The sequence below is a fragment of the Gasterosteus aculeatus genome, chromosome 16 (assembly GCF_964276395.1).
Source record: "Gasterosteus aculeatus chromosome 16, fGasAcu3.hap1.1, whole genome shotgun sequence".
NCBI lineage: Eukaryota > Metazoa > Chordata > Actinopteri > Perciformes > Gasterosteidae > Gasterosteus > Gasterosteus aculeatus.
Window position 1 is genome coordinate 19,884,575 of NC_135704.1, and position 25,659 is coordinate 19,910,233.

Genomic DNA, 25,659 nt, shown 5'->3' on the forward strand with positions numbered 1-25,659 from the left:
TGCCCCCCTGTGGTCCATAAAAGAAGAAGAAAGATGGAAAAGACTCTGTGTACCTCTGGAAGCAGCTGGTCCAGAGGGTTTTCTCTGGACCCAATCCTCCACTTTAAGACTTGTTTGTTCCTTGGATTCCTCTTTCTTCTTCTCTGCGTCACTTCTTGCAGCAACAAAGTCAGATTGAGTCTCTTTTGGCCTCCGGAGCCGAGCTTCTGTTACTGTCTCATCAGCCTTCTTGTTCTCTGGTTTCTTAACCGGAGCCTTTTCTGGCGCACTAGTCTCATCTTTGTTGGATGCGGGACTGACAGCTGCTTTATCTACACTGTCCTCTTTTCTAATAGTTTTCTCTTCTACCTTCTTCCCCCAAGTGGAACCCCCTTGTGTCGGTTCATCCTTCACTGTGACCTCTGTCTGCTGGATTGTGACTGTCTCAGTTACACTGTCCTCATCCTCTGCTTTGTCTGAGATGATTTTAGCACGATGATGCACCGATTCCTCGGTCTCTCCTCGTTCTATTTCTTTGACTGCAGTAGTTTTCCTGACTTCCGGTTGTCTCTCTCCTGTACCCTCGGTGTCCTGCACCCCCTCGTCCTGCAGCTGTCTGACTGAACCGCCGTCTTTCCTCTCGTCTGAGACTTCTCTTAGTGTCTCGGTGTCCCTCATGCCTCTGTCGGTCTGCTGGACTATAACGACGGTTTGTGGAGGCGACCTGTTTTTTTTCCTCTTTGAAGAGTCAGTGACAGAAATCTGTCCTCTGGCCTTTTCTGTCAAAAGGAAGAAGTCTGTCTCTGACAACGTGGTCTCACTCAGACGAGCCACTGGGAGCTCCTCCTCCTCCTCCTCCTCCTCCTCCTCATCCTCCTCCTCAGCGGCCGACGCCCCGTAGAAGACTTGCTGTATCTTTTGAGCTGCTCCCCGTTTAAGAGGCGTTGAAGAAGAGGCGTCATGCGGCGGCGCCAAGAGGTGATGACAAAACACAAAGACAAGCATTAGTGTTGGAAGAGATGAATTGAAATGGTCAGCGTCCACCTGCCCAGCTCCTCTGTCCTCTGAGCCTTCGTCTGAAGGAGACACTGTCTTATTTTCTGCTTCTTCTTAAGAACAAATTCAGATCATGGAAGAGTGTTTAACAAAGAGAAGACATGTAGAAACAAGCAGTAGAAGGTTCAGTTTGTACTCTGGTGTCTGTCTCAGTCTTTAAATGTCCACATCAGAGGACGATCAGACAGACTATGCTTGTATAGTTTAACCCACGTTTCATCCAGCTTGGATGCTCCTCTGATGGAGACGTCATCCTCACTAGATACATTGAAATGATTTGGAAGTAGAGACAGAAATAGAGAGGGGAGGTCTGCCGGGCTTTACCTTCACGGAGACTTTCTTCTGCTTTGGGTTTAGCTTCAGGTATCTTCACATATGTTTTATCTACACAGATCCTCGCTGCTTGTTTCTTGGACCCCAGGTCAGGTTTTACTTCCTCGGGTGTCCTCTCGTCTTCGGGCGTCTCTGGTCCCTTCTCCTCAGGTAAACACGTTTCCCCCACTGTCCTCTCTGGGGTCTTTTCTGTCCCTGCAGGCCGTCTCTCAGGTGTAGGTTTGGTCTCCTCAAACACCTTCTGAGGTTCTTGTTGGGGTGTGACTTTAGGTTTTGGCTTCAAAGCTTTAGGAGGGTTGGACACAAACACGTGACTGAAGACACAAAGTAGTGAAAGACGTGCTGTCGCACAATAAAGAGACATTTTAGATTAAACTCAATATATTAGCTAATTAGGACGGTAACCCTTTAAAGGCTACGAGATGACCTTGTCCCCCCATCAGCACCATCAAAGTACCTTTTGGCCTCGGCTCTTCTCTGGGAGGAACCGCGGACGCTTCTGCTTTCTCCTCCACGGGAACTTTAAAGAGTTCACAGACATTAAAAGCTTGTCAAAGAACTGAAGAGCGTCGCTAGAGACGGACAGACCCAAACACTCTGCCGAGCGCACAACAAGAGGAGCCCGACTACAACGAAGTCCAAGGACTTCCCGTGTAAAACCACTGCAGATGGTGATTAGGATGTATACCTTTCTTAGGAGGTTCCTTTGCTTCTGGTTTGCTCTCTGGAGGTTCTGGTTTTTGAAGTGGCCGTTCTTTCTTCATGGCAGCAGGTTCTGGCTTCGCTACAAGAGCCTCAGATTTACCAACTACTAGTTTTTCTGCTTCTGGCTTCTTTACTGCCGGTTCAGGCTGGATCTCCTCTGGGACTTAAAGCAACATTTAGTTTAGAGACGAGCAAACAAACCAAGTCAAAGATCCGCTTCCACGTCTGAAGCTGAGAAAAGCCGGTTCAGACAGACAAACACACCCAAAGAAGCGAAGCAGGAAATACCTTTGGCTACAGGGGTCGCCGGCTTAGCTTCAGCTGTGCCTCGTGCTTCTGCTCTGGGAGCCTCAGGCTCCGGCTTAAACGCAGGCGCCACTTTTTTCGTCTTGCCTGGTACCGGAGGCTTGGGCTCTTCTTCAGGTGGGTAACACAGACATTAGCTAACGTTAGCATGACGTCGTGGTAGCGTCTAAGATTCATCAAGAGCCGGCGGAAAGAGTGAGACCAAACCGAACAGAGAAGGAAACAAGAGAGGGGAGAAGCCCCCGAGCCAGAGCACCACAAAGCTGCTGCCATCAGATCAACGAGTCAAGTACCTTTCTGGGGCAATCCGGGCTTCTCTGCAGGCGGCGGGGGGGCAGCGGCAGGCTCCTTTACCACCTCGGATTCTTTTAAGATTCAAACACAAGATGAAGCAGACGGTCGCAGCAACCGGACAGAAGATGGAGTGAGCGTCGTCACGGCAGATCAACGAGGCTCGGGCTCACATCAGCGACTCTACCTTTTGGAGCAGGAACCTTGTTCTTCTCTGCGACCTTCTCCTCCACTGGCTTTCTGCCCTCCGGTGCTTCAAAATGTCAGCAAAATGAAAGTCATGGACGAGGCTCAAACACACACATTGCATTCATCTAGTCTAGGACGGAGACCCCGGGTCAAGAACATGACAACATGGAGGGTGTGCCGGTACCTTTGGGGGCCGGCGGCTCCTTGGCATCAGCTGTCAGCTTCTCTTCAGGCTTTCTCTCAGCTTTGACAACTTAAAGACACAAGCCATAGTTTTAGCGAGACAAAGAGAGGCACGTGTCACCTTCAGGAGAAGATACGCAGACAGAAAGCTACGCTAGAGAAGGAAGAGTTCACCTGAAACACATGAGAGGAGAAGAAGCAAACACAAACACAGAGACGAACAGAACAAACAAGACTTTGGCGCCGGAGGACGGACGCGCTAAGAGGAGCTGAGAAGACGTGCAGGTGTTCGCTACCTTTTGTTGGGACTTCCTCTCTCGTTTCAATTGTCCTGGTCTCCACTTTCTCCTCAACGGCAACTCTGGCAACTGATGGAGGATAAAACAAAGAAACACGTCCACAATCAACATCACTGATGCCGTAAAACAACCGTTTCTCACTTAACGGACAAGTTGCTGCTTCCAATGGAAACTGTGGACTCAGTCTAACCACCAGTCTCTGGGAGGACAGTTCAATGTTGTCCTAATCAGACAAGTGTGTTGTCTCCTACTGGCTGTGGTCAAAATAAGCCCCGTTACAATGGAAACACTGGAAGCAATATAATTAGTGATTTTTTTAAAAAGGTTTCAGGAGTTTAGCAGATAAAAGACATGAACACAAACACAGGTCTGAAACACAAAACCACCACAAAGAGACAAAAAAACACCACAAAAAGAAAGTCTTCTCATAATTTGCTGAAGACTGTTGTTGTTGTTGTTGTTGTTGTGTGTAATGTCTCATTCAGTGAGGAGGGCCTGTGGGACAAACGACTTTGTGAAATACAGCATTAGTGGAAGTTAGTGGAAGTATGATGATGAGATGAAGATGGGATCAAAGTTAAAAGAGCGAAAACAGGAGCAAACAAACAAGACTTTGGTAATACGTCCAAGCAGAGATCATGTAGATGAGTAATTATTCTAAACGTGTGATATTTCACTTTGATGAACCTATTGGGTATTGGGTATTCTTTAATTAATGTCATTTTAAAATGTCTCACACAATATGTAGATAAAAGTTTCATCCATTGTTGTGAGGTGCAAAAGAAAAGAAAACAGATCTGCTGAGATGGTTGGATGGCTGATGGAGTGAAATCAAGTAGCATGTTGTACCTGTCTGCTCCACCTCCTCTTCATAGTGATACGAATATTCAGCTGATTCTTCACAGAACAAAGTGTGTTGGTTTCCGTTACAGAGAACAGAACATAATAAAGCATTTGATTACAAGTGTGACCGTGAGGGACAGACTACACTGGTAAACGCCGAATAAACCGCTTTTTAGTGTCGAATCTATGATGACATAGAAAATATCTTTAACTGCTTTTTAGTGAAAGCTGTTCTTGAAGGTTCAATTTCTTCCACATATTGATAGAATTCAGCAGGTTCTGTATTCTGACCTTTTGGTTTCATTATGACGTTACGGTTAAGGTGCCAAATATCCCTTTTTGATTCTTTGAAACTTAAAGCGTCAACTTCTTAAACTAAGATAGTTTTTGAATCAACTATGAGATGATTACGTTATTGGGCCTGATTCCAGTCTTACCTTGAATTGTCACTGATGAAGGCACCTCAGGCCTCTGAACTGAGGAGTCTGGGACATCTACAGAATATGTACATACCAGAACATTAGTGCAACGTACAAAAGCATCTTTACAACAATGAGATCGACTGTTCTGTCATGAAAGGGACGGGCGGACATCTTTCCTCTTGTCAGAGCTCTTATGCTGCGTTCACACCAGAAGAAAAGCAACTTTTCGTTTACTTGTAGTTCATTTGCGTCATTCGGAAAGAGGGCGTGGCTTAACTTTGTCACTTCTCTCTGTTGTCATTTCTGCTGTCCACCTTGGAAAAACCCACTATTTCTGCTCTGTACAGGCGTTTATGAGGCGTATCGCTCGCTTTGCTACATTCGAGTCATTCACGCCGCACGTTGAAAATTAGCTGAAAGTATGCAACCATCCGCAACTTTGCGTGGAATCTACTACTTTGCTTCGCTTCTGGTGTGAACGTGCATACGAATGTCCAATGTTCCTATGTTACCATGGTCTGCTGTTACCACGCCGATAGGCTAGCATGGTGCTTAATGGTGTTATCGTGACCTATGTTACCATGGTCTGCTGTTACCACGCCGATAGGCTAGCATGGTGCTGTGATGGTGTTATCGTGACCTATGTTACCATGGTCTGCTGTTACCACGCCGATAGGCTAGCATGGTGCTTAATGGTGTTATCGTGACCTATGTTACCATGGTCTGCTGTTACCACGCCGATAGGCTAGCATGGTGCTTAATGGTGTTATCGTGACCTATGTTACCATGGTCTGCTGTTACCACGCCGATAGGCTAGCATGGTGCTTAATGGTGTTATCGTGACCTATGTTACCATGGTCTGCTGTTACCACGCCGATAGGCTAGCATGGTGCTTAATGGTGTTATCGTGACCTATGTTACCATGGTCTGCTGTTACCACGCCGATAGGCTAGCATGGTGCTGTGATGGTGTTATCGTGACCTATGTTACCATGGTCTGCTGTTACCACGCCGATAGGCTACCATGGTGCTGTGATGGTGTTATCGTGACCTATGTTACCATGGTCTGCTGTTACCACGCCGATAGGCTAGCATGGTGCTTAATGGTGTTATCGTGACCTATGTTACCATGGTCTGCTGTTACCACGCCGATAGGCTAGCATGGTGCTTAATGGTGTTATCGTGACCTATGTTACCATGGTCTGCTGTTACCACGCCGATAGGCTAGCATGGTGCTGTGATGGTGTTATCGTGACCTATGTTACCATGGTCTGCTGTTACCACGCCGATAGGCTAGCATGGTGCTGTGATGGTGTTATCGTGACCTATGTTACCATGGTCTGCTGTTACCATGCCGATAGGCTAGCATGGTGCTGTGATGGTGTTATCGTGACCTATGTTACCATGGTCTGCTGTTACCACGTCGATAGGCTAGCATGGTGCTTAATGGTCTTATCGTGACCTATGTTACCATGGTCTGCTGTTACCACGTCGATAGGCTAGCATGGTGCTGTGATGGTGTTATCGTGACCTATGTTACCATGGTCTGCTGTTACCATGCCGATAGGCTAGCATGGTGCTGTCATGGTGATATCGTGACCTATGTTACCATGGTCTGCTGTTACCACGCCGATAGGCTAGCATGGTGCTGTGATGGTGTTATCGTGACCTATGTTACCATGGTCTGCTGTTACCATGCCGATAGGCTAGCATGGTGCTTAATGGTGTTATCGTGGCCTATGTTACCATGGTCTGCTGTTACCATGCCGATAGGCTAGCATGGTGCTGTCATGGTGATATCGTGACCTATGTTACCATGGTCTGCTGTTACCACGCCGATAGGCTAGCATGGTGCTGTCATGGTGATATCGTGACCTATGTTACCATGGTCTGCTGTTACCACGCCGATAGGCTAGCATGGTGCTGTCATGGTGATATCGTGACCTATGTTACCATGGTCTGCTGTTACCACGCCGATAGGCTAGCATGGTGCTGTCATGGTGATATCGTGATCTATGTTACCATGGTGCTGTTTATATGTGTTCTGTAAGGCTAAATGTTTCATTGACCCGGGGTCCTGAAGTTAAAGTTGTGTAGAGAATAAAATACTTACCGGAGGGCACCATTGCTAATTCAATTTCTGTAAAAGAGGGGAGGAGAGTGAAGAAGGCGTTAAACGCTAAAACAGACACAAGCTGAACAGAACATAAAAAGATGGCGTCTGACTGGAAACTGTACCTTTGCCAGACAAATAAAGCTCAGCTGTGCTCTTAGCCTCTCCTCTGGGCTCCAACCGCACAATCACTGAGTACACGCCTACACGGGATTATCAATGAAGACGTTTAACACATGGATACAATGAGGGGAAGAAGAGACGTCTGCGCCTCTTTATGCCTTCGCTCCCTTCGGGGGCCTCGGTGGCTCTACACACCTTCGTCTTCGATGGTCACGTTTTGGATGACCATGAAATGTCTTCGTCCCTCGCTCGTGAAGCTGTACTTGGGGCTCTCTCTCAGCTCCCAGGTGTCTTTGTACCACGAAACAATGGCGTTGTCGAAGGACACCTCGCACTCGAAGCTGGCCGACTGGCGCTCGTTGACTTCGATGTTGTGGATGCGTTTGGTGAAATGAATTTGTTCGGCTAAAAAAGATAAAGACGGCAACGGGTAAACGGGAGCACAGCTGGGAATGTTTGACAATGCTGGAGTGGTAGTTCATTTAATGGGCACAGCATCCACACGGTTAGCGGTGATGGTCAGAGCGGGCGGTTACGAGGGTTGGTTGTCGGGGACGGGGGGAGTTGAGTGGAGACCAACGTGAGGAGACGGACAAGTCGATGGCTGAGCCTGGTTTTGCGAGATAATCCGAGAGAGGAGAGGAGACGTGTGAAGAGGGTTAAGACAGAGGAGGCCAAATCCCAGAAGAAAGAGGGGGAAAAAGGGCTGAAGCAAACGGCCGTCTTTAGTCTGAGAGAGCGATGAGTCCAAAGAGGTTAGTGCACGGAGAGCATCCACCACGTCTACAGGGTCCAACGGTCCCGTGTACAAACCTTCCACCCACAGGTCCGCAGAGGACTCCAGGTTCTGGTACCGGCAGGTGTACCTGCCCTGGTCTTCGGTCCTGAGGTCTCTGATCAGGAGCTTCTGGACCTTGTGCTTGGCCTCTGACGAGTATCTGCCTTTCATCTCTAACCGCTCGCCGTTTTTAAACCACTGAGCCTCTACGTTTGGGACGGACAACTGACAAGACAGACAGCACGGCTGGCCTTCCTTACCCGATGTGTCCTGCAGATGCTTCTCCACCTCTGGAAGACAGAGAGAAGGAAATGCAGCTGTTTACAGGTGGTTCACGTGATCTAAGCTTTAGATACGATCAAACATGTGACATTATGAACGTGTAACCACAGTAATATTAGTATTACATTTGATGTGGTCATTGTTTACTGCTGGTGAACTATCTATAGGTCGTGTGTGTCTGTGTACGCGTGGGACTGACCCATGAGGGTGAGCTTGGCGCTGGAGATGTGTGGCCCACAGACCACCCGGTAGTTGCCCTGGTCAGCAGACTGGCAGCTCTTGATCTTCAGCAGGTGGCGCTCTCCACTGATGCTGATGTTGTACTTGTCGCTGCTTTCCAGCTTCTGGGTGCCCTTGTACCAGGACAGGGTGATCTCCGGGTAGTTGATCTTCACCTCGCACTCAAACACCGCCTCCTTGTCGGTGGAGACGGCCATATCGGAGATGTCCTTCACCACGGTGACGGGCTGCGGGGGAGGACAAGATGAGTCGTGGTGGAGACAAGTGTGGACTCAACAGCATCCTTTAATCATTACGAACTGTTCTGAAATGCTGGAAGGAGCTAAACTTAAAGTTAAACAGAACCGACATCAGACTTTCTTCATCAAATCTCTCCAAAAATGTTTGAGGAGCGTCAGAAAGAATATCTTGTTTTAAACTTTCTAATCTTTGTGCGTCTGACGAATGCTCTTTATGCCGGGCGTCCTGACCTCGGTGCGCTCCATCCTCTTCTGCAGGTCGGCCACCAGTCGGGCCATGTCCTCATCCGACTCTCTGTCTCCACGTTCCACTTCCTATCAACAGCAACAACAACAACACCACCTGGTTATCTATCAGGACATCCGGAGACACGAGGACATCGCTGTCTGTCCGTCCGTCCGGGGAGCTTTACCGGTCTTCCACTTTCTTCCGCCTTCTCCTTCTTCAGCTGCTCGATGGCCTGCAGCAGGCCTCTGTAGTCCGTGATGCCGTACATCCGGGCGTACTTCTCGTACTCTTTGGGGTCCACGTTCCTCAGCAGCTCGACGATGTCGATGTCCTTCTCCTCCTGCGGACTTTTCTGCTTCGAAGGCGTCCTGAGGACGAGGCGGAAGAGACGGTTTAGAGCTTAAAGCAGAGAGTTTGAAAACCCGAGTGCGCTGATCCTGAGGAACTCACTTCTTCAGCTTGGCCCGGAGGTCGCCCTCCAGCTGCGCCGCGCCTTTCTTCTCGTCCACGTGCATGTCAGCGCTGCACTCGATCTCGCCGTGCTTGTTGGAGGCGACGCACCGGTACTGACCCGAGTCGGACTTGGTGACCTCCCGGATCTGCAGCTTGGCCTCCTGGCCCTTCTGCTCGATGGAGATGCGGCCGCCGTGCGTGATCTGCCTCCACTTCCCCTTCATCCACTTCACGTTGGGGATCGGGTCGCCGCCCACTTTGGCGATGAAGGTGGCGATGGCTTCTGTGGAGCGGGAGGTAAAGATGGATCTGTATTCATTTTTCAGAGCTGAAATGTGTTTGTGAATTCAGCGTTCATCAAGTTGTGGGTACAAACTGGAGGAGGTAAACAGTGTGTAAACTGTTGTGTGTAACGCTGTGTTTTGTATGATAAAAAGTGACGTGTTACTCTCGGTGACGTGGGCCGTTCTGGGCTCCTGGATGAAGAAGAGGTTTTCCAGTTTCTTGGTTGGAGCAGCAGGCGGAGCTTCAGCAGGAGACGGAGCTGCTCCTGGTGTCTCTGAGACAACAAGGTGCAACGTTAAAGCACTGGGCGCTGTCCAGTGGTCACTATGGTCACCGTCCACTCAGAGCACAGAGAAGATGCTGGTTCTACCTTTCACGGTGACTTTGGCCTTGCAGAACTCGCTGCCGGCGTCGTTTGTGGCCTTGCAGAGATAGTCGCCGGCGTCGTGTCGGGACGTCGGGTTGATCTCCAGGCAGGCAGTCCCGTCGGAGAAGTTGATCCTGGTGCTGCCGGTCGAGGTCAGGTCCTTCCGGTCCTTCATCCACTGGATCTTCAGCGGAGCAGAGCCGCAGACGTGACACCTGAGACTCAGTTTCTCGCCCTCGTCCACCGTCAGCGGCTTGAGGGGGGCGTCGAACACCGGAGGCTTCCTGGCTTCTGCAGGAGAGACGAGACGAGATGTAAAACACCATCAAATATTTGTCTCGTGAGGAGCTCGGAGTAGAGCCGCTGCTCCTCTGCGTCGAAAGGAGCCAGTTGAGGTGGTTTGGGGGTCTGGGGCCTCATTTATAAACGTTGCGTACGCCGCTCTCTACGCAATAATTGGTATTTATAAAAAGCAAACTTGACGGAGAAATGTGCGGTCCTTCACGCAGGCTCGGCCCCATGCGTACGCACAAAAACGGGTGAAATGAGCCGTCGGCAAATGCAAGAAACACACAAACGTGTGAAAGTGTAAAACTAGACTGTTGTGTCTAGAAATGCCAATACTGCCTCTCATAAATAACACGAACACCCGTCTGATCGATCTGCAGTGTAAAACAAACATATACTAATTAACATATTTTCAAAAAGAAAAGTGAAATATGTTCTGCAATAATATGCAATAACAGCTGTTGCTGTCAGATGCAATCAGATGGACGTAACACCAGCCCCTGTGATTGTCTGATTGTTTCCACCCGTGTCCAATCACCTGCACCTCCCAGTGTATTTAAGCAGCGTGTCTCTTGTCACTGGTCGCGTCATTGTCTGTTGTCCTGGATGTTCCTGCCTGCCTTTTGCTTTTCGCCCTGGTTCCTGTGTGCGTTTTTGCCCCCTGGCCTTTTGCTTTTGGTATTTTGACTATTAAAGTCTATGGAGGTCTCTTCATATTTTAACTGGGGGACTAGAGAGGGTGCCAAGTGACACCCAACAAGACAAGACACCCGACCCCGAACGGCTCCCCGGGCAGGAGGTAGAAAGCATTGGTTAAAAATGACGTGTAGTGTAATAGTTTAGTTTAAGAAAGGTAGTGGGGAACAAGAGGCCTAAGAACTGATGCACGTTCTCCACCTGAGATCCCAACGGTGACGTCACAGGAGGCGCTCCCTGCCTCGTTGGAGGCGCGGCAGCTGTACCTGCCGCTGTCCGCCACCCGGCTGCTCTTGATGCACAGCACAGCCACGTTGCTCTTGAAGCTCACGTCGTATCTGTCGGAGCTGCCGATCTCGCCGTCGTCTTTGAACCAGCTGACAGTGAGGGGCTGCGAGCCGCTGAGGCGGCCCTCCATCTTTACCAGCTGGCCCTCCGTGTCCTCCAGGGTGGCCGAGGGCTTCTTGGTGAACACCGGAGGGTTTTTACGCTCTGAGTAGGAGGAGAAGGCCACGGTGAGGCGGGGCAAGTGTGTTCCCTCCACTCAAAGAAACGCCCCCCGGGGGGGGGGGGCTGAGAGTTAAAGGAGGTGGGGGTGAATGTGACCCCGGGTCAAATACCTTTGACGGTGACTTCAGAGGAGCAGGAGTCCTTGCCCACGTCGTTGGCGGCGTGGCAGAAGTATCGCCCCGCGTCGCCTTTATCGGCCTTGAGGATGGAGAGGTGGGCCGTGTTCTCCACGCAGCTCATCTTGTAGTTGCCCCCAGTGCGAATGTCCTTGTGGTCTTTGGACCATGTGACTTTGATGGGGGCAGAGCCGCTCATGTGACACTCCAGCTCAACGCTGTCGCCCACCGTCATGTCCTGAGGGGACAACTTCCTGTCAAAGACTGGGGGGTACCTAGGTTCTGTCCGAGGAGGAGGAGGAGGAAGAGGAGGAAGATGAGTACAAAACAACATTCAGTCCAAAGAGGAACTCCTCCCACCAGCTTCATAGTCATGCAGCAGAGGAAGAACAAGAGGCGGTCAAGTTGAATTAAATAAAAAAGTTCAGATGAAGTGGACGAGAACGGATCAACCTTCCTGACCCTGGACCTTCCTGACCCTGGTCCATGACCTTCCTGACCCTGGTCCATGACCTTCCTGACCCTGGACCTTCCTGACCCTGGTCCATGACCTTCCTGAACGTCCTGCATAAAAGCAACCAATGAGAAAGCCTCACAGACCTTGCAGAGTGAGCTTGGCTCTGCACGAGGCCGAGCCCACGCCGTTGTTGGCCACGCAGGTGTACTCCCCGGAGTGCCTGGCCTCCCCGCGGCTGATCTCCAGGACGGCGGTGTTGTCGTCGTACAGCATGGAGAGCTCCGCCCCCGGGCTCAGGGGCTCGCCATCCTTCAGCCAGGACACCTCTAAGGGGGAGGAGCCGGCGACGCGGCACTCGAAGCGGACCGGCTGCCCCTGCGTCTGCTGCAGGCTGGTGATCTTCTTCGGGAAGGACGGAGGCGTTTTGGCCTCTGGAGGAGGAGACGTATAAAGAGTTACATTAAGGGACCTTGGTTCCTTGGGGTCTAAAACAGCCCCCTGTTTACCCCTCCACAGTGCCCTGTTTACCCCTCCACAGCCCCCAGTTTACCCCTCCACAGTGCCCCGTTTACCCCTCCACAGCCCCCCGTTTACCCCTCCACAGCCCCCCGTTTACCCCTCCACAGCCCCCCGTTTACCCCTCCACAGCGCCCCGTTTACCCCTCCACAGCCCCCCGTTTACCCCTCCACAGCCCCCCGTTTACCCCTCCACAGCCCCCCGTTTACCCCTCCACAGCCCCCCGTTTACCCCTCCACAGCCCCCCGTTTACCCCTCCACAGCGCCCTGTTTTATCTGCCATCAGCTTCATGCTGCTTCTGTGTATCTGAGGTTTCCAGTCACTCAAGCAGGACGTTTCTGACGTTCAAGAACCAGAACAATCGATGGAGGTTTTGGGTCGGTAGACGTGCCAGATACCCAAAGAAGGGGAGTTTTCATAAGATGTCCCCTTTAAGTGCAACAGTAGTGGGAAGTAAACTTTACTAGTGCTTCATAATGACCCAACTTATTACTTCTACCAACTCTGTTTATCTGACAATATCTGTTGCTTTAACAGCACATTAGATTACAGGGTTTTCAAGTTAAAATCACTTCTTTAGCTTTTAATACAGTAAGAAAAACTAAATATAAATCTGGCAGGAAACTGAAAATTAAGAAAAACAAACAAGAAATGTGTAAGAAAAACAAATATAAACAGTGGAAATAAAAAAGAGATGTTTAATTTAACCGACTAATCCTTGTTGTTGCTTTTTGACTGGTAATTATGTTGGTATGTACATGATTATAAAAACATGCTCAGTGTCTTATCAACTGATTGTCACAGCGTGAAGCGAGTAGCAGTGAACCATGGAAGCACAGCGGCGAGACTGTCATGTGGTCGGAGGAGGCCGATGCTCACCCAGCACATTGAGTTTGCAGGTGGAGGAGGCGGAGCCTATCTGGTTCTCCGCCTTGCAGGTGTACTCTCCGATGTCGGCCTTGGTGGCCTTGCTGAGCTTCAGACAGGCCACGCCCTTCACGTACTCTAGCTTACAGGTGGGGCTGGACCGGACTTTGCCGTCGGCCTTGAACCAGGACACCTTAATCTCAGGTGTGCCCGCCACCTGACACTTGAGACACACGGCGTCCCCGGACGTCACCTCCATGGACTCCAGATGCTCCGCAAAATACGGGGATTCTGAGGCCACAAACAAGAGGAGACACCGGTGAGAAGCCCGAACCCTACTGGTGACTGTGATTGGCTCACAGAGGCGACTCTGTATTGGACCAATGGGCTTTGAGCTGAGCTGCTACTGGTCCTACAGAGATCCAGTGAGTTGAGCTAAGCTAGGCTGTTGACAACAGATGACACAACTCTAAAGAAGATGCAGAGACATTCAAACAGGACTCCATGTTGGAAAAACAGTCAAATACGACGGCCCGAATTCAACGCAATTAACGAAAACACACAGATTCTTTCTGAGATTCTAAAGTCACATTTTCCTAAATTTAATTGAATTCGTCAACAAATGAAAAAAAGGCGGCGACGCAGCGTTTCCCTGGATCAGCAGCATCGTGTGTGTGTGTCCGCCCCTCCATGTAAAGGTATAATATGAGCTGAGGAGACACGTAATGTCCCTTAGGATGCTTGAGGAGCAGAACTGACCGAGCACGGACACGGCTGCGTAACACGTGTCCTTCCCGGCGTCGTTGGACACCTCGCAGGAGAACCTCCCTGCCGCCTCCCTGTCGTCGGTGCTCAGACACTCCAGGATGCAGGAGCTCTCCGTGGTGGTGATGTTGTACTTGTAGGAGGCAAAGACCTGCTGGCCGTCTTTGAACCACGTCACGGTGATTTTAGGAGTCCCCGTGTACGAGCACTCCAAGGTCAAGGGTTTGCCCTTCTCCACCGACACGTCCTTCAGCCTCTTAGAGAAGGCTGCCGGCTCTGAGAGACAAAGACAGGGTAGTTTACAACAAAGGACATAGACTAGAACCAGGACGTCATCAGAGGGCCGAGTCTAGACCAGAACCAGGACGTCATCAGAGGACCGAGTCTAGACCAGAACCAGGACGTCATCAGAGGACCGAGTCTAGACTAGAACCAGGACGTCATCAGAGGACCAAATCTAGACCAGAACCAGGACGTCATCAGAGGGCCGAGTCTAGACCAGAACCAGGACGTCATCAGAGGACCGAGTCTAGACCAGAACCAGGACGTCATCAGAGGACCGAGTCTAGACTAGAACCAGGACGTCATCAGAGGACCAAATCTAGACCAGAACCAGGACGTCATCGGAGGACCGAGTCTAGACTAGAACCAGGGCGTCATCAGAGGACCGAATCTAGACCAGAACGTCATCAGAGGACCGAGTCTAGACTAGAACAGGATGTTAGAGGACAGTCTACTTTAGAGGACATGATCACCTTTGACGGTGAGATTGACGGGGCAGCTCTCCTTCCCTGCGTCGTTGATGATCTGACAGGTGTACTCTCCAGCGAGAGCTCTGTCCACGGCAGAGAGCTCCAGCAGGACCTGGTTGTCCTTCAGGGAGAACTCGCAGCCTCGTCCAGACTGGATCTCTTTGGCTCCTCTGAACCACTTCAGCCTGAGGGGGGCGCTGCCTTTCACCATGGCAGAGAAGATCACATTGGAGCCGGGCATGGCCTCCACCGACTGAGGAGGCACCACAAAGGACGGGGGTTCTGGGTGGCGGAGGACGGAGACAAGTCAAATGAGACTCTGGCGGACCTGATCTGATACTGGTTTCACTGGAGCAGATTTATCTACAGGTATCAGCATGGCTGTTGATGTACTTTCTGATTGATGTGGTGATCCAAAAACACATCAAAACTTCCCTCAGCCTCTTATATTTCAACAAAGTGAAAGCAGGTTTTTGGACACAGTTTTATCTGTTTAGTGGGGACATTTCTGGAAGTGTTTCAATACGGTTTCACGGTTTGGATTAGAACAATCCCTAATCTGCATATTTACATATTCAGACTATGTAGTATACATATTTTACTGTACCGCCTCTCAGAGGTACATGTTGTACTTATAGTCAGCTGTAACCGTGTTTGGTGTTTTCCGTGTCTTTCTGACCTTTGACGACCAAGGCGGCGCTGGTGTCACTGGATCCCGCCTTGTTGATGGCTCTGCATTTGTAGGTTCCGCAGTCGGAGAGCTTCAGCGTGGACACTCTGAGCGTGCAGCTGTTGTTGCTGAAGGCGATGTCGTGGTTGGGTCCGCTCTGTATCTCCTCCCCGTCGTGGTACCACGAGATGGTGAAAGGCGGAGAGCCCGATACTTTGCACTCCATCTCTCCCGCCGCCCCAACGACTGTGTTGCAATCCTTCAATTTCCTGGAGAATGTTGGAGGTACGATCTTATCTATTGGGGAGTGAAAGCAGACGTTAGAAGATGAAATCCACAAATTCAGCAATATATGAGGAATAACACAGAAAGAAGATATTTTGGTATTATGAGGCACCATATTGGCACTGACTAGTATAAACACATGCCCAGTACTCAAAGAAAGAAGAGGACACCAACCTAAAACTGTGAGACTAATTTTACTCAAGTCCTTCCCGACCTCGTTCATGACTTCAAAGGTATATTCTCCTGAGTCCACTTTCTCAGCGGAAAGAACGTTCAGGCTGGAAATCATCTGAGAAAACGAGATTTTGTATTTCCTCCCTGATGCCAGCTCCACGCCGTCCTTGAACCACTTGTGTGTCAGCTCGGGGGTTCCACACACTTTGACCTCCAAGGCGGCCATGTCGCCCGCCGTCACACTCAGGGCGTCGGGCTTGTCAACTATCTTGGCGGGTTCTGGAATCAACGGAGAAGAAGCAGAACCTTCTTAATCAAACATGCAGCAGAAGAAAGGAGAAACAACTGCATGAGAAAGAGAGAATTATATGATTACAAACCTAAAACAGTCAAGTTAGCGAAACATTCCACACTCCCAGCATCGTTTCTGAGTTGGCAGGTGTATTTGCCTGCCGTGGTTGCATCAGCCTTAAAGACTTTAAGAGCCACCTTGTTGTTCTCAAAGGTGATTTTCCTGTTGTCACCGTCCCTGAGAATGTGATCCGTGTCTTGAACCCAGGACACAGTAATGGGTTCAGAGCCTTTAACAGTGGCCACAAGGGTCACCTCCTCCCCCAGTATCACCGTCATGTTTGACAGTTTCTTCACAAACGACGGCGGCTCTGAAGAGGAGACAAACAGCGCAAAAGGGAAAGTCAGCAGGTGACAAAGTGACCTGGAAATCTATACTTCTGATTTTCATTTCAGACTAACGCCATTTCTACTGACCTCTGAGTCTAACTGACGTCTGGCAGGTGTCACTTCCTACACTGTTTGACACTTTGCACTCGTACTCGCCGGCATCTGAGGACTCTATCCCAATGACATACAGCGTGGCCGAGCTCCCCTCGCTCACCATCTTATACTTCCTGCTTTCCATCAGAGGTTTCCTGTCTTTGAACCAGGTGACCTGGAACGGAGCTGTGCCGCTCATCTCGCAACACAGACTCGCGTCTTTACCCTTCAGCCCTTCAACTGGCTGAGGTACTTTGACAAAAGATGGAGGGTCTACGAAAAGATCGGCAAAGTGTTAAGAGGCATTCGTGGTCAAAATAATCCTTGAGTAAATCTGAAGCTGAAACCCGCAACATTGCATGTGTAGTAACGCTCTATGTTTAACTAATGTTACAAGTTTAACTTATGTTTTAACTAGCTTGTACTTTATTCTTTTGTTAACTGACTCCGTCGCACTCTGAGATCTGTTGATCTGTTGATGAAGGCTGCGTTATGAATCAAATGTATTATTATTAATAGTGACAAAACTCCTGAGATGGTAGAAAACTTTTATTAAAAACTAGGACTATTCTATTATTCTAGGACTAGGGATGGTGTAAACTATGATTAAGGTGGTGTTTGTAAGGGGGTGTAAACTATGATTACGGTGGTGCTTGCAGGGTGGTGTAAACTATGATTAATGTGGTGTTTGCAGGGGGTGGTGTAAACTATGATTAAGGTGGTGTTTGTAGGGGGTGGTGTAAACTATGATTAAGGTGGTGTTTGTAAGGGGGTGTAAACTATGATTAAGGTGGTGCTTGCAGGGTGGTGTAAACTATGATAAAGGTGGTGTTTGCAGGGTGGTGTAAACTATGATCACGGTAGTGTTTGCAATGGGCGGTGTAAACTACGATTACGGTAGTGTTTGCAATGGGCGGTGTAAACTACGATTAAGGTGGTGTTTGCAGGGGGGGTGTAAACTACGATTAAGGTGGTGTTTGCAGGGGGGGTGTAAACTATGGTTAAGGTGGTGTTTGTAGGGGGTGGTGTAAACTATGATTAAGGTGGTGTTTGTAGGGGGTGTAAACTATGATTAAGGTGGTGCTTGCAGGGTGGTGTAAACTATGATTAAGGTGGTGTTTGCAGGGGGTGGTGTAAACTATGATTAAGATGGTGTTTTCATGGTGGTGTAAACTATGATTAAGGTGGTGTTTTCAGGGTGGTGTAAACTATGATCACGGTAGTGTTTGCAATGGGCGGTGTAAACTATGATTACGGTAGTGTTAGCAGTGGGTGGTGTAAACTACGATTAAGGTGGTGTTTGCAGGGGGGGTGTAAACTATGGTTAAGGTGGTGTTTGTAGGGGGTGGTGTAAACTATGATTAAGGTGGTGTTTGTAGGGGGGTGTAAACTATGATTAAGGTGGTGCTTGCAGGGTGGTGTAAACTATGATTAAGGTGGTGTTTGCAGGGGGTGGTGTAAACTATGATTAAGGTGGTGTTTTCAGGGTGGTGTAAACTATGATTAAGGTGGTGTTTTCAGGGTGGTGTAAACTATGATCACGGTAGTGTTTTCAATGGGTGGTGTAAACTACGATTACGGTAGTGTTTGCAGTGGGTGGTGTAAACTATGATTAAGGTGGTGTTTTCATGGGGGTGTAAACTATGGTTGAGGTGGCGTTTGAAGGGTGGTGTAAACTATGATTAAGGTGGTGTTTGTAGGTGTGGTGTAAACTATGATTAAGGTGGTGTTTGCAGGGTGGTGTAAACTACGATCACGGTAGTGTTTGCAATGGGCGGTGTAAACTACGATTACGGTAGTGTTTGCAGTGGGTGGTGTAAACTACGATTAAGGTGGTGTTTGTAGGGGGTGGTGTAAACTATGATTAAGGTGATGTTTGCAGGGAGGAGGGTGCAAGCTATGATTAAGGTGGTGTTTGTAGGGTGGTGGTGTAAACTATGATTAAGGTGGTGTTTGCAGGGAGGAGGGTGTAAACTATGATTAAGGTGGTGTCGCAGGGGGTGGTGTAAACTATGATCAAGGTGGTGTTGCAGGGGGTGGTGTAAACTAGGTATTCCAGTTTTAAGCAATACAACAAAGCTTTCGTGAAAACGCCAACAACATGCTGAACTGCTGCTGCATCGTGAAGTCGGACCATTGATGAAGAACAGTAGGAGGTCAGTGACGTGCTGACCTTTAACGGTAACCGTGCTGCTGCAGCTCACACTGCCAGCATCGTTCTGAGCTTCACAGGTGTAAACTCCATCATCGTCAAAGCCGGCAGAGAGCAGTTCCAAGACTGCTACCGTGTCAACAAAGGATGTCCTGCAGTTGACCCCGTCTGTGATCTTTGTGTCCTGTTTGTACCAGGTCACCTTCAGAGGGACAGTGCCGCTGGCTTTGCACTCCAGCCGGAGCAACTCTCCCTGCTTCACAAACTTAACGGCAGGGAGTTTCAGCACAAACTCGGGTGGTTCTGAAAAGCCGAAATACAGACATATTAGCTGCTGGAAGATGTAGGGTCACTTAGAACTAGAAGGTTACAACAGGAACGAGCTGACAATGATGAGGTTAGGCTGTGGACAACACGGGTGCATCAACAAACACTTGACACGATGGTTTCACAAAAACTTGACAACCACTTGTTCTGCAGATGTGAGATGAAGGAGATGATTTAAAAGATGCAAGTCCAACCTTTGACGGTAAAGTCTGCACTGCAGCGTACAGAGCCGGCGTCGTTACTGACTTGGCAAGAGTAAACTCCACTCTGGGTGACGCCCACCGAGTAGAGCTCTAAGAAGCAAGACAGCCCCTCCAGCCCCATGAAACAAGTGGGCCCGGCCATGAGCTCAGAGTCGTCTTTTAACCATTTGACCGTGAAGGGAGGCGTTCCCTTAAATGTGCCTTTGAAGCGCACAGTGCCATTTGGCAGAGCCACCTGGGACTCGGGCGGTGTCACAAAGCTGGGCGGTTCTGAAGAGAACAAGACGGACGGCGTTAAAAGAGGTACTCACCTTTGATTTGGGATTGCACCACAAATCAAGTGGTAGATCAAGAGCTAACCTTTAACCGTGAGGGACGCTCTGCCTTCACAGATCCCCGCTGCGTTGGTCAGTTTGCAGGAGTAGGATCCTGCGTCAGATCTCTCCAGCTGTTCCATTTCAACAGACACAGAATTGTCCTGCTGAATGAGTTTGTGTTTCACACCACTAAAGATTTTGGTCCCGTCTTTCTGCCACTCCACAGCGATGGGAAGGGAACCAGATATTTTGCAACATATCTGAACAAAGGAGCCCAATATCTCCTGAATGTCTACCAGGGGCTGGATGAAGCTTGGGGGAATTACTTGTTCTGTCACCAAAAGAATAACAAGAGTCATCAGGCTTTATTCAACATCTCGCTGTGTAAGTTTTATGTTCCTCACACCAACCTAGTACGATCACTTTGACTTTGCAGTTGCAGCTGCTGATGTGGTTTGACACCTCGAAGACGTACTCTCCTTCGTCCTCTTTCTGAGCCGACTGAAGCTTTAGCCTGCTGATGTTGTTCTCAAAGACCAGCTTGTGCTGTCTGATGGACTGAAGCGCCCTGCCATCTTTCATCCATTTGACCTTGAGCTCCGGGGAGCCCGTCACCTTACAGTCCAGACTGAATGGATCTCCCACTGTAACCTTTATCACTTCAGGCTTCTCTGTGATCTGAGGAGGTTCTACAATGTAAAACAAAGTCAAGATTCACACGTTTTCTCACAGTTAGGACCATGGAAAGCTTTGATACCATGATGAGGTAAGCACATGTATACCTTGGACCGTCAGGGTGGCAAAACATTTATCCTGCCCGGCCTGGTTTACCGCCTGGCAGGTATATTTCCCGCTGTGTGTCACCTCGCAGGAGGGAATCCTGAGAGTAGCCACATTGTTCTCAAATGTTCTCCCAATCTTTGGATCCTCCAAGATCCAGTTCTCATCTTTCTGCCATTGCACAGAGAGAGTGGGAGAACCCTCCACGACACACTGAAACTCGGCCATTTTACCCACAACAGTGTCAGTGTTCTCAATCCTCGTGGTAAACACTGGTGGTTCTGTTAATGTTAAAGAAAAGGGTCAGCTATTACCTCAACGTAACAAGAAACAGGGATTTGAAATTCTGATTAGACTAACCTTTGAGGTTTAGCGTGGTCTTACAAGTACAGCTTCCCACCTCATTAGCAACAGTACACTGGTATTCACCGACGTCTGCGGCGTCACACTTGTGTACCTCTAGACCCACAGTGTTGTTGATCAGGGAGAAGCTGTGTTTGGCACTGGGTTTGATTTCCTTTGCATCCTTGTGCCATGTTATCTCAAAAGGAACAGACCCATTCAACAGAGACTCAAAACAGGCACTACAGCCCTTCACAACATCAGCGGGAAGCAGCTCTTTCATGAATGATGGCGGTTCTGAGATGAGAGGGAACAAACTGTCACCCAACTACTTCTCAACAGTCACATTTCTAAATATTTAAAGCACAACAATTTAACAGCAATCTGTTGACTCAGGTAGATTATGGACAAAGCCAATTGTTAAAATGAAATCTTTCATTTAAGGTCTTAACTGAAATAAATGCCAATACAGTTCTTTCCAGCCAAAAAGCTAGAAAAGCACTACATCCAGTAGTATAGTCTTAAAAGTCCTGCCCAATGAGCCTCACGTCCCCTGACACGACTGACCTTTGACCTTGAGCTCCATGCTGCAGCTCTCACTGCCAGCCTCGTTGCGAGCCTCGCAGTAGTAAAGCCCGCTGTCTTTGGTATCAGTGCAACAGACCTCCAGCGTGGCCACGCAGTCAACAAAGAGCAGCTTGTGCCGCTCGCTGGGGCTGATCTCAGAGCCTTCCCTGAACCAGTAGATGTCTATTTCAGGTGTGCCAGTCACCTGGCACTCAAACACTTTACTCTGACCGGGACGGACCACGGACAGACGAGCCGGGGTTCGTGTGAACTTAGGAGGCTCTGAGAAACAAAGAAAAAAGATAGATGTGACCATTGGAAGGACAGAGAGGGGACGACTAGGACCTCCGTGATGTTGACAATGTCTCCATTCAACTGTCGTTGGACCATTTGAAAAGAGTGGGTGTGTTTCTATTCTATTTCTATTCTGTTGTTTTGTCAATATCCTGAAGCAAAACAAGATGCCTTGTTATGTGGCACATTAGCCTCCCAAGCTAACTAGCACAAAAATCCATAATTAAATGCCACTTTAGCTTCCCAACAATCACATTTTAATGAAAACACTAATAACTGTGAAGTGAATGCTCCATCAAAAGGGGGTCCCATCGTCAGGTCAAAGGAGAAGGACCCAATTCTGGATGCAAAATTCTGATCGAGAGATGGATGGGACATATTTACCGACTCAGACATAAAGCATATATTGACCTTTGACAAAGAGCGCTGCCTGGCATGAGGTGGAGCCCACGTCGTTCCGTATTTCACAGACATAGTCTCCAGAATCAGAGGTCTTAGTGAAGAAGAGCTCCAGTGAGCTTGAGGTGTTGTCTTTGACCACAGAGCAGTCGGCACTGGATAAAATCTCTTTCTTGTTTTTAAACCATCTGGTGGTCAGCGGAGGCGTGCCACAGACCAACACGTTAAACTGGACTTTGGAGCCAGGCAAAACGTTCATGGAATCAGGCTTTTCAAGAATGCATGGTGGTTCTAGGAGAGAAAACAATGTAATGAGCTTGTAATAGCTGCATATATAACAAAGGTCCTTTACAATGTGTAGCTGAACTTTGATGAGAGCCATCCCAATAAATACCACAAACCTTTAACAAACAAGTTCCCGGAGCACTGCACTGTTCCTGCTTGGTTTCGAGCGATGCACGTATAGCTGCCGCTGGCTTTACTGTCCAGATTGGAGATTTCCAGAAAAGCGACATTCTCAAAGAACGTGCATTTGTGTTTCTCATCAGTCTGCATCTCTTTCTCATCTTTGTACCACTGAATGGTTATCGGCAGGGAACCGGAAACGAGACACTCCAGATGAGCGAACGATCCTTTGATACCTTCCGTCGGCTTCAGTTTTCTCGTAAAAGATGGTGGAATTATTTGATCTAATATTATTGGGAGAGAATTAGGTAAGAAGCGACGTTCAAAGCATGCTGCATTTAAACAAAACCTTTGTTCCTGGCAACAGCATCAAGGACTGACCCAGAATGGTGACTGTGGCCTCGCAAGAGCTTTGTCCAACATCGTTTGACACCTCGAAGGTGTAGTCACCACTGTCCCTTTTCTCAGTTTTAATAATCTTGAGCACCGAGCTGGTGTCCGTGCCATGTACTTTATATCTCTGGCCTGATGTCAGCTCCTTGCCAGCTAGAAGCCATCTGGCCTTCAGCGGCTTTGTGCCCAAGAAGCGGGTCTCCAGCGTGGCCGGATCCCCCTGAGTCACACTGATGGACTTAGCCTCCTCCGTCACCTTGGCCGGCTCTGAGACGTCAGACAACACAGTGAGCACAGATTCTCTGATCACGTTTACTAACTAACGATGCTAAAGATGCGTTCGGTCATTATCAACTCATGAAAGGATCACGTGACAGTTGAGTCCCACGCTTGTGTTGAGGTGACCGCTGTTCGACGCTGAATCCATCCCCAAAGAGACACTGTGAGGAGCAATGGAGGCCAAACACTCCACGATGGACACATCACTGGTGATGAAGAGAACTAAGCCTTGTGGCCATTTGACTCACTGACTTCCAGGAATCCCACAATGTTCCATTTCATGAGTTGATAAGAATCGCCCGAACACCCTCCAGGAACTAGTCCTGAGTTCTCAAGGTAGCTCAACCAACCTTTGACTGTCAGCACTGCGGAGCACGTCTGGCTCCCGGCCTGATTCTGGGCCTGGCAGGAGTATTTGCCTCCGTGTTTGCTCTGCAAGCCGGTGAAGTGCAGCAGAGCTGCGTTGTTCTCGTACGTGATCCGAACGTGTTCAGCCTCTTTGACTTCGTGGTTGTCTTTGGTCCAAGACACGGTCATGGGCTCTGAGCCCTTCAGAGCGCACTGCAGAGAAACATTGCTGCCAACCAAGGAGCTGAGGTTCTCCAGTTTTCTCACAAATGACGGTGGTTCTACAGAGAGACATTTTGTATGAGTATTATTGGCATCTCTGTGAAGGTTAAGTCTCTACTGCAAGAGCGGTGCTCCTAAGAGACTTATGGAAACATTTTAGAAACAGTGCTACCGTGTTCAGCTGGTGAACAGCCAATGCACCAAGTCAAATTCCTTTATGTCTAACATATGTGGCAATAATAATATATGTGGCCGCTTCTGAAAAAATAATTTGTTATCAAGGAACTGAACAATCAGAAAGATTGGCTCCTATCAGCGGAATCAGGGTGGAATGGGGGTGCTGTTTTGTGTCGTGGTTTCGTTCCAGCTTCTAGTTTCAATGTAGTGTGTTCAGTGGGGGGTTAAAGACATGTAAACCAACCTTTGAGTGTTACTTGAAAATCACAGGAGGACTTCCCCACTTCATTCTCAACAGTGCACTGGTACAAGCCCACGTCTGCTGCCTCAACGGCTAGCACCTGCAGAGCTATGAGGTCGTCCTTCACAGTGATCCTGTGTCTCTTGTCGTTTCTGATCAGCTTTGTGTTCTTATAAAACAACACGGTGAAAGGGGAGGAGCCAGAGACCTGGCCCTCCACCATCATTTCGGTGCCTTTCACCACATCTCTGGGCTCCATGCTACGCACAAACAACGGCGGCTCTAGAAAAGATCAGCGGGTGTGTCAGCTTGTTACACTGGACCGCACGAGAGGGATCAAAAAGTGAAAGAATGCACTGGCATTTCACTGTGACGTTGAAAATGCTTGTGTTGATTTAGTTTTCAGCGCTAATGACGGTCAAGACCTCCGCAACGTTTACCCAACGGAGAGGCAAGTGGCATTCATGTCTCATGACAATAAATGCTGATGATTTGTCATTTAAACCAAAGCGCAGAAAGTGTCTTCAATGTCACAGTAAAAGTGGGAGTAGACTAAATCACAGGGACCAACCTTTGACCGTGACTGTGCTGCTGCAGCGGTCACTACCGGCCTCGCTGGCTGCCACACAGACGTAATCGCCACTATCCTCCACCGCACACTTCATTATCTCCAGAGACGCCACTGTGTCAGTGGAGGCCATTGTGTATTTCGGACTGGAGCTGATCTCCCTCTCGTCCTTGAACCATTTGAAAGTGACCACGGGGCTGCCCGTCGCTTTGCACTCCAGCTTGGCGGAGTCGCCGGCGGTGACGAGCTTGGTCGCCTCGAGCCTCGTCACAAACAAGGGAGGTTCTGAGAGAAGAGGTCACCAAGTCGTTATCAAAAAGAAGACATGTGTTAGTATCAAAAGAGTCATTTTCAGGACAGGCACCTTTCACAAAGAGGACCGCGGTGCAATCCACCTTCCCGGCATCATTGGACACTTGGCAAGTGTACTGGGATGAGTCACTGGGTTTCACAGAGTTGAGCTCTAGAGAGCTCGAAGAGGCATCTTTCTTTATGAAATATGAGCCTCCGCTTGTGATCTCTTTCTCCTCTCTGAACCACCTTACAGCTAAAGGAGCCGTTCCAGTGAAAGCTGTCCTGAAGGACACGGTGGTTCCCGGTATAGTATCCTGGTTCTCAGATGTCACTGTGAACACTGGCGGCTCTGGAGGCCACGAACGAAAACAGAGTGCATTTAATGTTAGCATGCAATCGGTGACACAAGAAACTGAGGCACAACATAAGCAGAGCATTGGTAACCTTTGACATAGAGCGTGCCGCTGCTTTCCTTAAAGCCGGCTGAATTGGAGGCTCTGCATTTGTAAACTCCAGAGTTGGCCTTCTCCAGCCGTGTGATTCTCAGCGAAGCAGAACTGTCTTTGAATTCAGGCTGGAATTTGGATCCTGGTGTGACTTCCTGGTCATCTTTGAACCAGGCTATGGTCATGGGCTGGGACCCAGACACTTTACAATCCATGGAGACGTCGTTACCAAGGTTACCGTCGACCCTTTTCAGGGACTTGGTGAAAGTTGGAGGCATTATCCGATCTGGTTGTTAAAGAAAAAACATCTCATGCATTA

General features: G+C 49.0%; 1 protein-coding gene across 1 annotated transcript in view; it reads right to left on the reverse strand.

Moving 5' to 3' along the window:
- The window catches only part of ttn.2 (titin, tandem duplicate 2), a 171,725-nt gene that overhangs the window by 102,566 nt on the left and 43,500 nt on the right, over positions 1 to 25,659 (reverse strand). Inside the window, exons 48-93 of the mRNA XM_078091002.1 lie at positions 25,339 to 25,626; positions 24,965 to 25,243; positions 24,604 to 24,885; positions 24,036 to 24,314; positions 23,395 to 23,673; positions 22,754 to 23,032; positions 22,369 to 22,656; positions 21,980 to 22,258; positions 21,275 to 21,556; positions 20,726 to 21,004; positions 20,368 to 20,646; positions 19,996 to 20,274; positions 19,629 to 19,916; positions 19,260 to 19,538; positions 18,760 to 19,041; positions 16,581 to 16,859; positions 16,193 to 16,474; positions 15,813 to 16,091; positions 15,363 to 15,650; positions 14,687 to 14,965; positions 13,926 to 14,207; positions 13,179 to 13,457; positions 11,925 to 12,212; positions 11,319 to 11,606; positions 10,900 to 11,190; positions 9,718 to 10,005; positions 9,511 to 9,621; positions 9,060 to 9,345; positions 8,794 to 8,977; positions 8,612 to 8,695; positions 8,101 to 8,368; positions 7,655 to 7,909; positions 7,037 to 7,246; positions 6,844 to 6,921; positions 6,719 to 6,745; positions 4,622 to 4,678; positions 4,191 to 4,238; positions 3,339 to 3,410; positions 3,044 to 3,112; positions 2,858 to 2,923; positions 2,673 to 2,744; positions 2,362 to 2,490; positions 2,057 to 2,236; positions 1,826 to 1,888; positions 1,360 to 1,653; positions 54 to 902 (exon numbers count right to left, since the gene is read on the reverse strand). Coding sequence (XP_077947128.1) covers positions 54 to 902; positions 1,360 to 1,653; positions 1,826 to 1,888; positions 2,057 to 2,236; positions 2,362 to 2,490; positions 2,673 to 2,744; positions 2,858 to 2,923; positions 3,044 to 3,112; positions 3,339 to 3,410; positions 4,191 to 4,238; positions 4,622 to 4,678; positions 6,719 to 6,745; positions 6,844 to 6,921; positions 7,037 to 7,246; positions 7,655 to 7,909; positions 8,101 to 8,368; positions 8,612 to 8,695; positions 8,794 to 8,977; positions 9,060 to 9,345; positions 9,511 to 9,621; positions 9,718 to 10,005; positions 10,900 to 11,190; positions 11,319 to 11,606; positions 11,925 to 12,212; positions 13,179 to 13,457; positions 13,926 to 14,207; positions 14,687 to 14,965; positions 15,363 to 15,650; positions 15,813 to 16,091; positions 16,193 to 16,474; positions 16,581 to 16,859; positions 18,760 to 19,041; positions 19,260 to 19,538; positions 19,629 to 19,916; positions 19,996 to 20,274; positions 20,368 to 20,646; positions 20,726 to 21,004; positions 21,275 to 21,556; positions 21,980 to 22,258; positions 22,369 to 22,656; positions 22,754 to 23,032; positions 23,395 to 23,673; positions 24,036 to 24,314; positions 24,604 to 24,885; positions 24,965 to 25,243; positions 25,339 to 25,626 — 10,746 coding nt within the window. The remainder of the gene's footprint in view (positions 1 to 53; positions 903 to 1,359; positions 1,654 to 1,825; positions 1,889 to 2,056; positions 2,237 to 2,361; positions 2,491 to 2,672; positions 2,745 to 2,857; positions 2,924 to 3,043; positions 3,113 to 3,338; positions 3,411 to 4,190; positions 4,239 to 4,621; positions 4,679 to 6,718; positions 6,746 to 6,843; positions 6,922 to 7,036; positions 7,247 to 7,654; positions 7,910 to 8,100; positions 8,369 to 8,611; positions 8,696 to 8,793; positions 8,978 to 9,059; positions 9,346 to 9,510; positions 9,622 to 9,717; positions 10,006 to 10,899; positions 11,191 to 11,318; positions 11,607 to 11,924; positions 12,213 to 13,178; positions 13,458 to 13,925; positions 14,208 to 14,686; positions 14,966 to 15,362; positions 15,651 to 15,812; positions 16,092 to 16,192; positions 16,475 to 16,580; positions 16,860 to 18,759; positions 19,042 to 19,259; positions 19,539 to 19,628; positions 19,917 to 19,995; positions 20,275 to 20,367; positions 20,647 to 20,725; positions 21,005 to 21,274; positions 21,557 to 21,979; positions 22,259 to 22,368; positions 22,657 to 22,753; positions 23,033 to 23,394; positions 23,674 to 24,035; positions 24,315 to 24,603; positions 24,886 to 24,964; positions 25,244 to 25,338; positions 25,627 to 25,659) is intronic.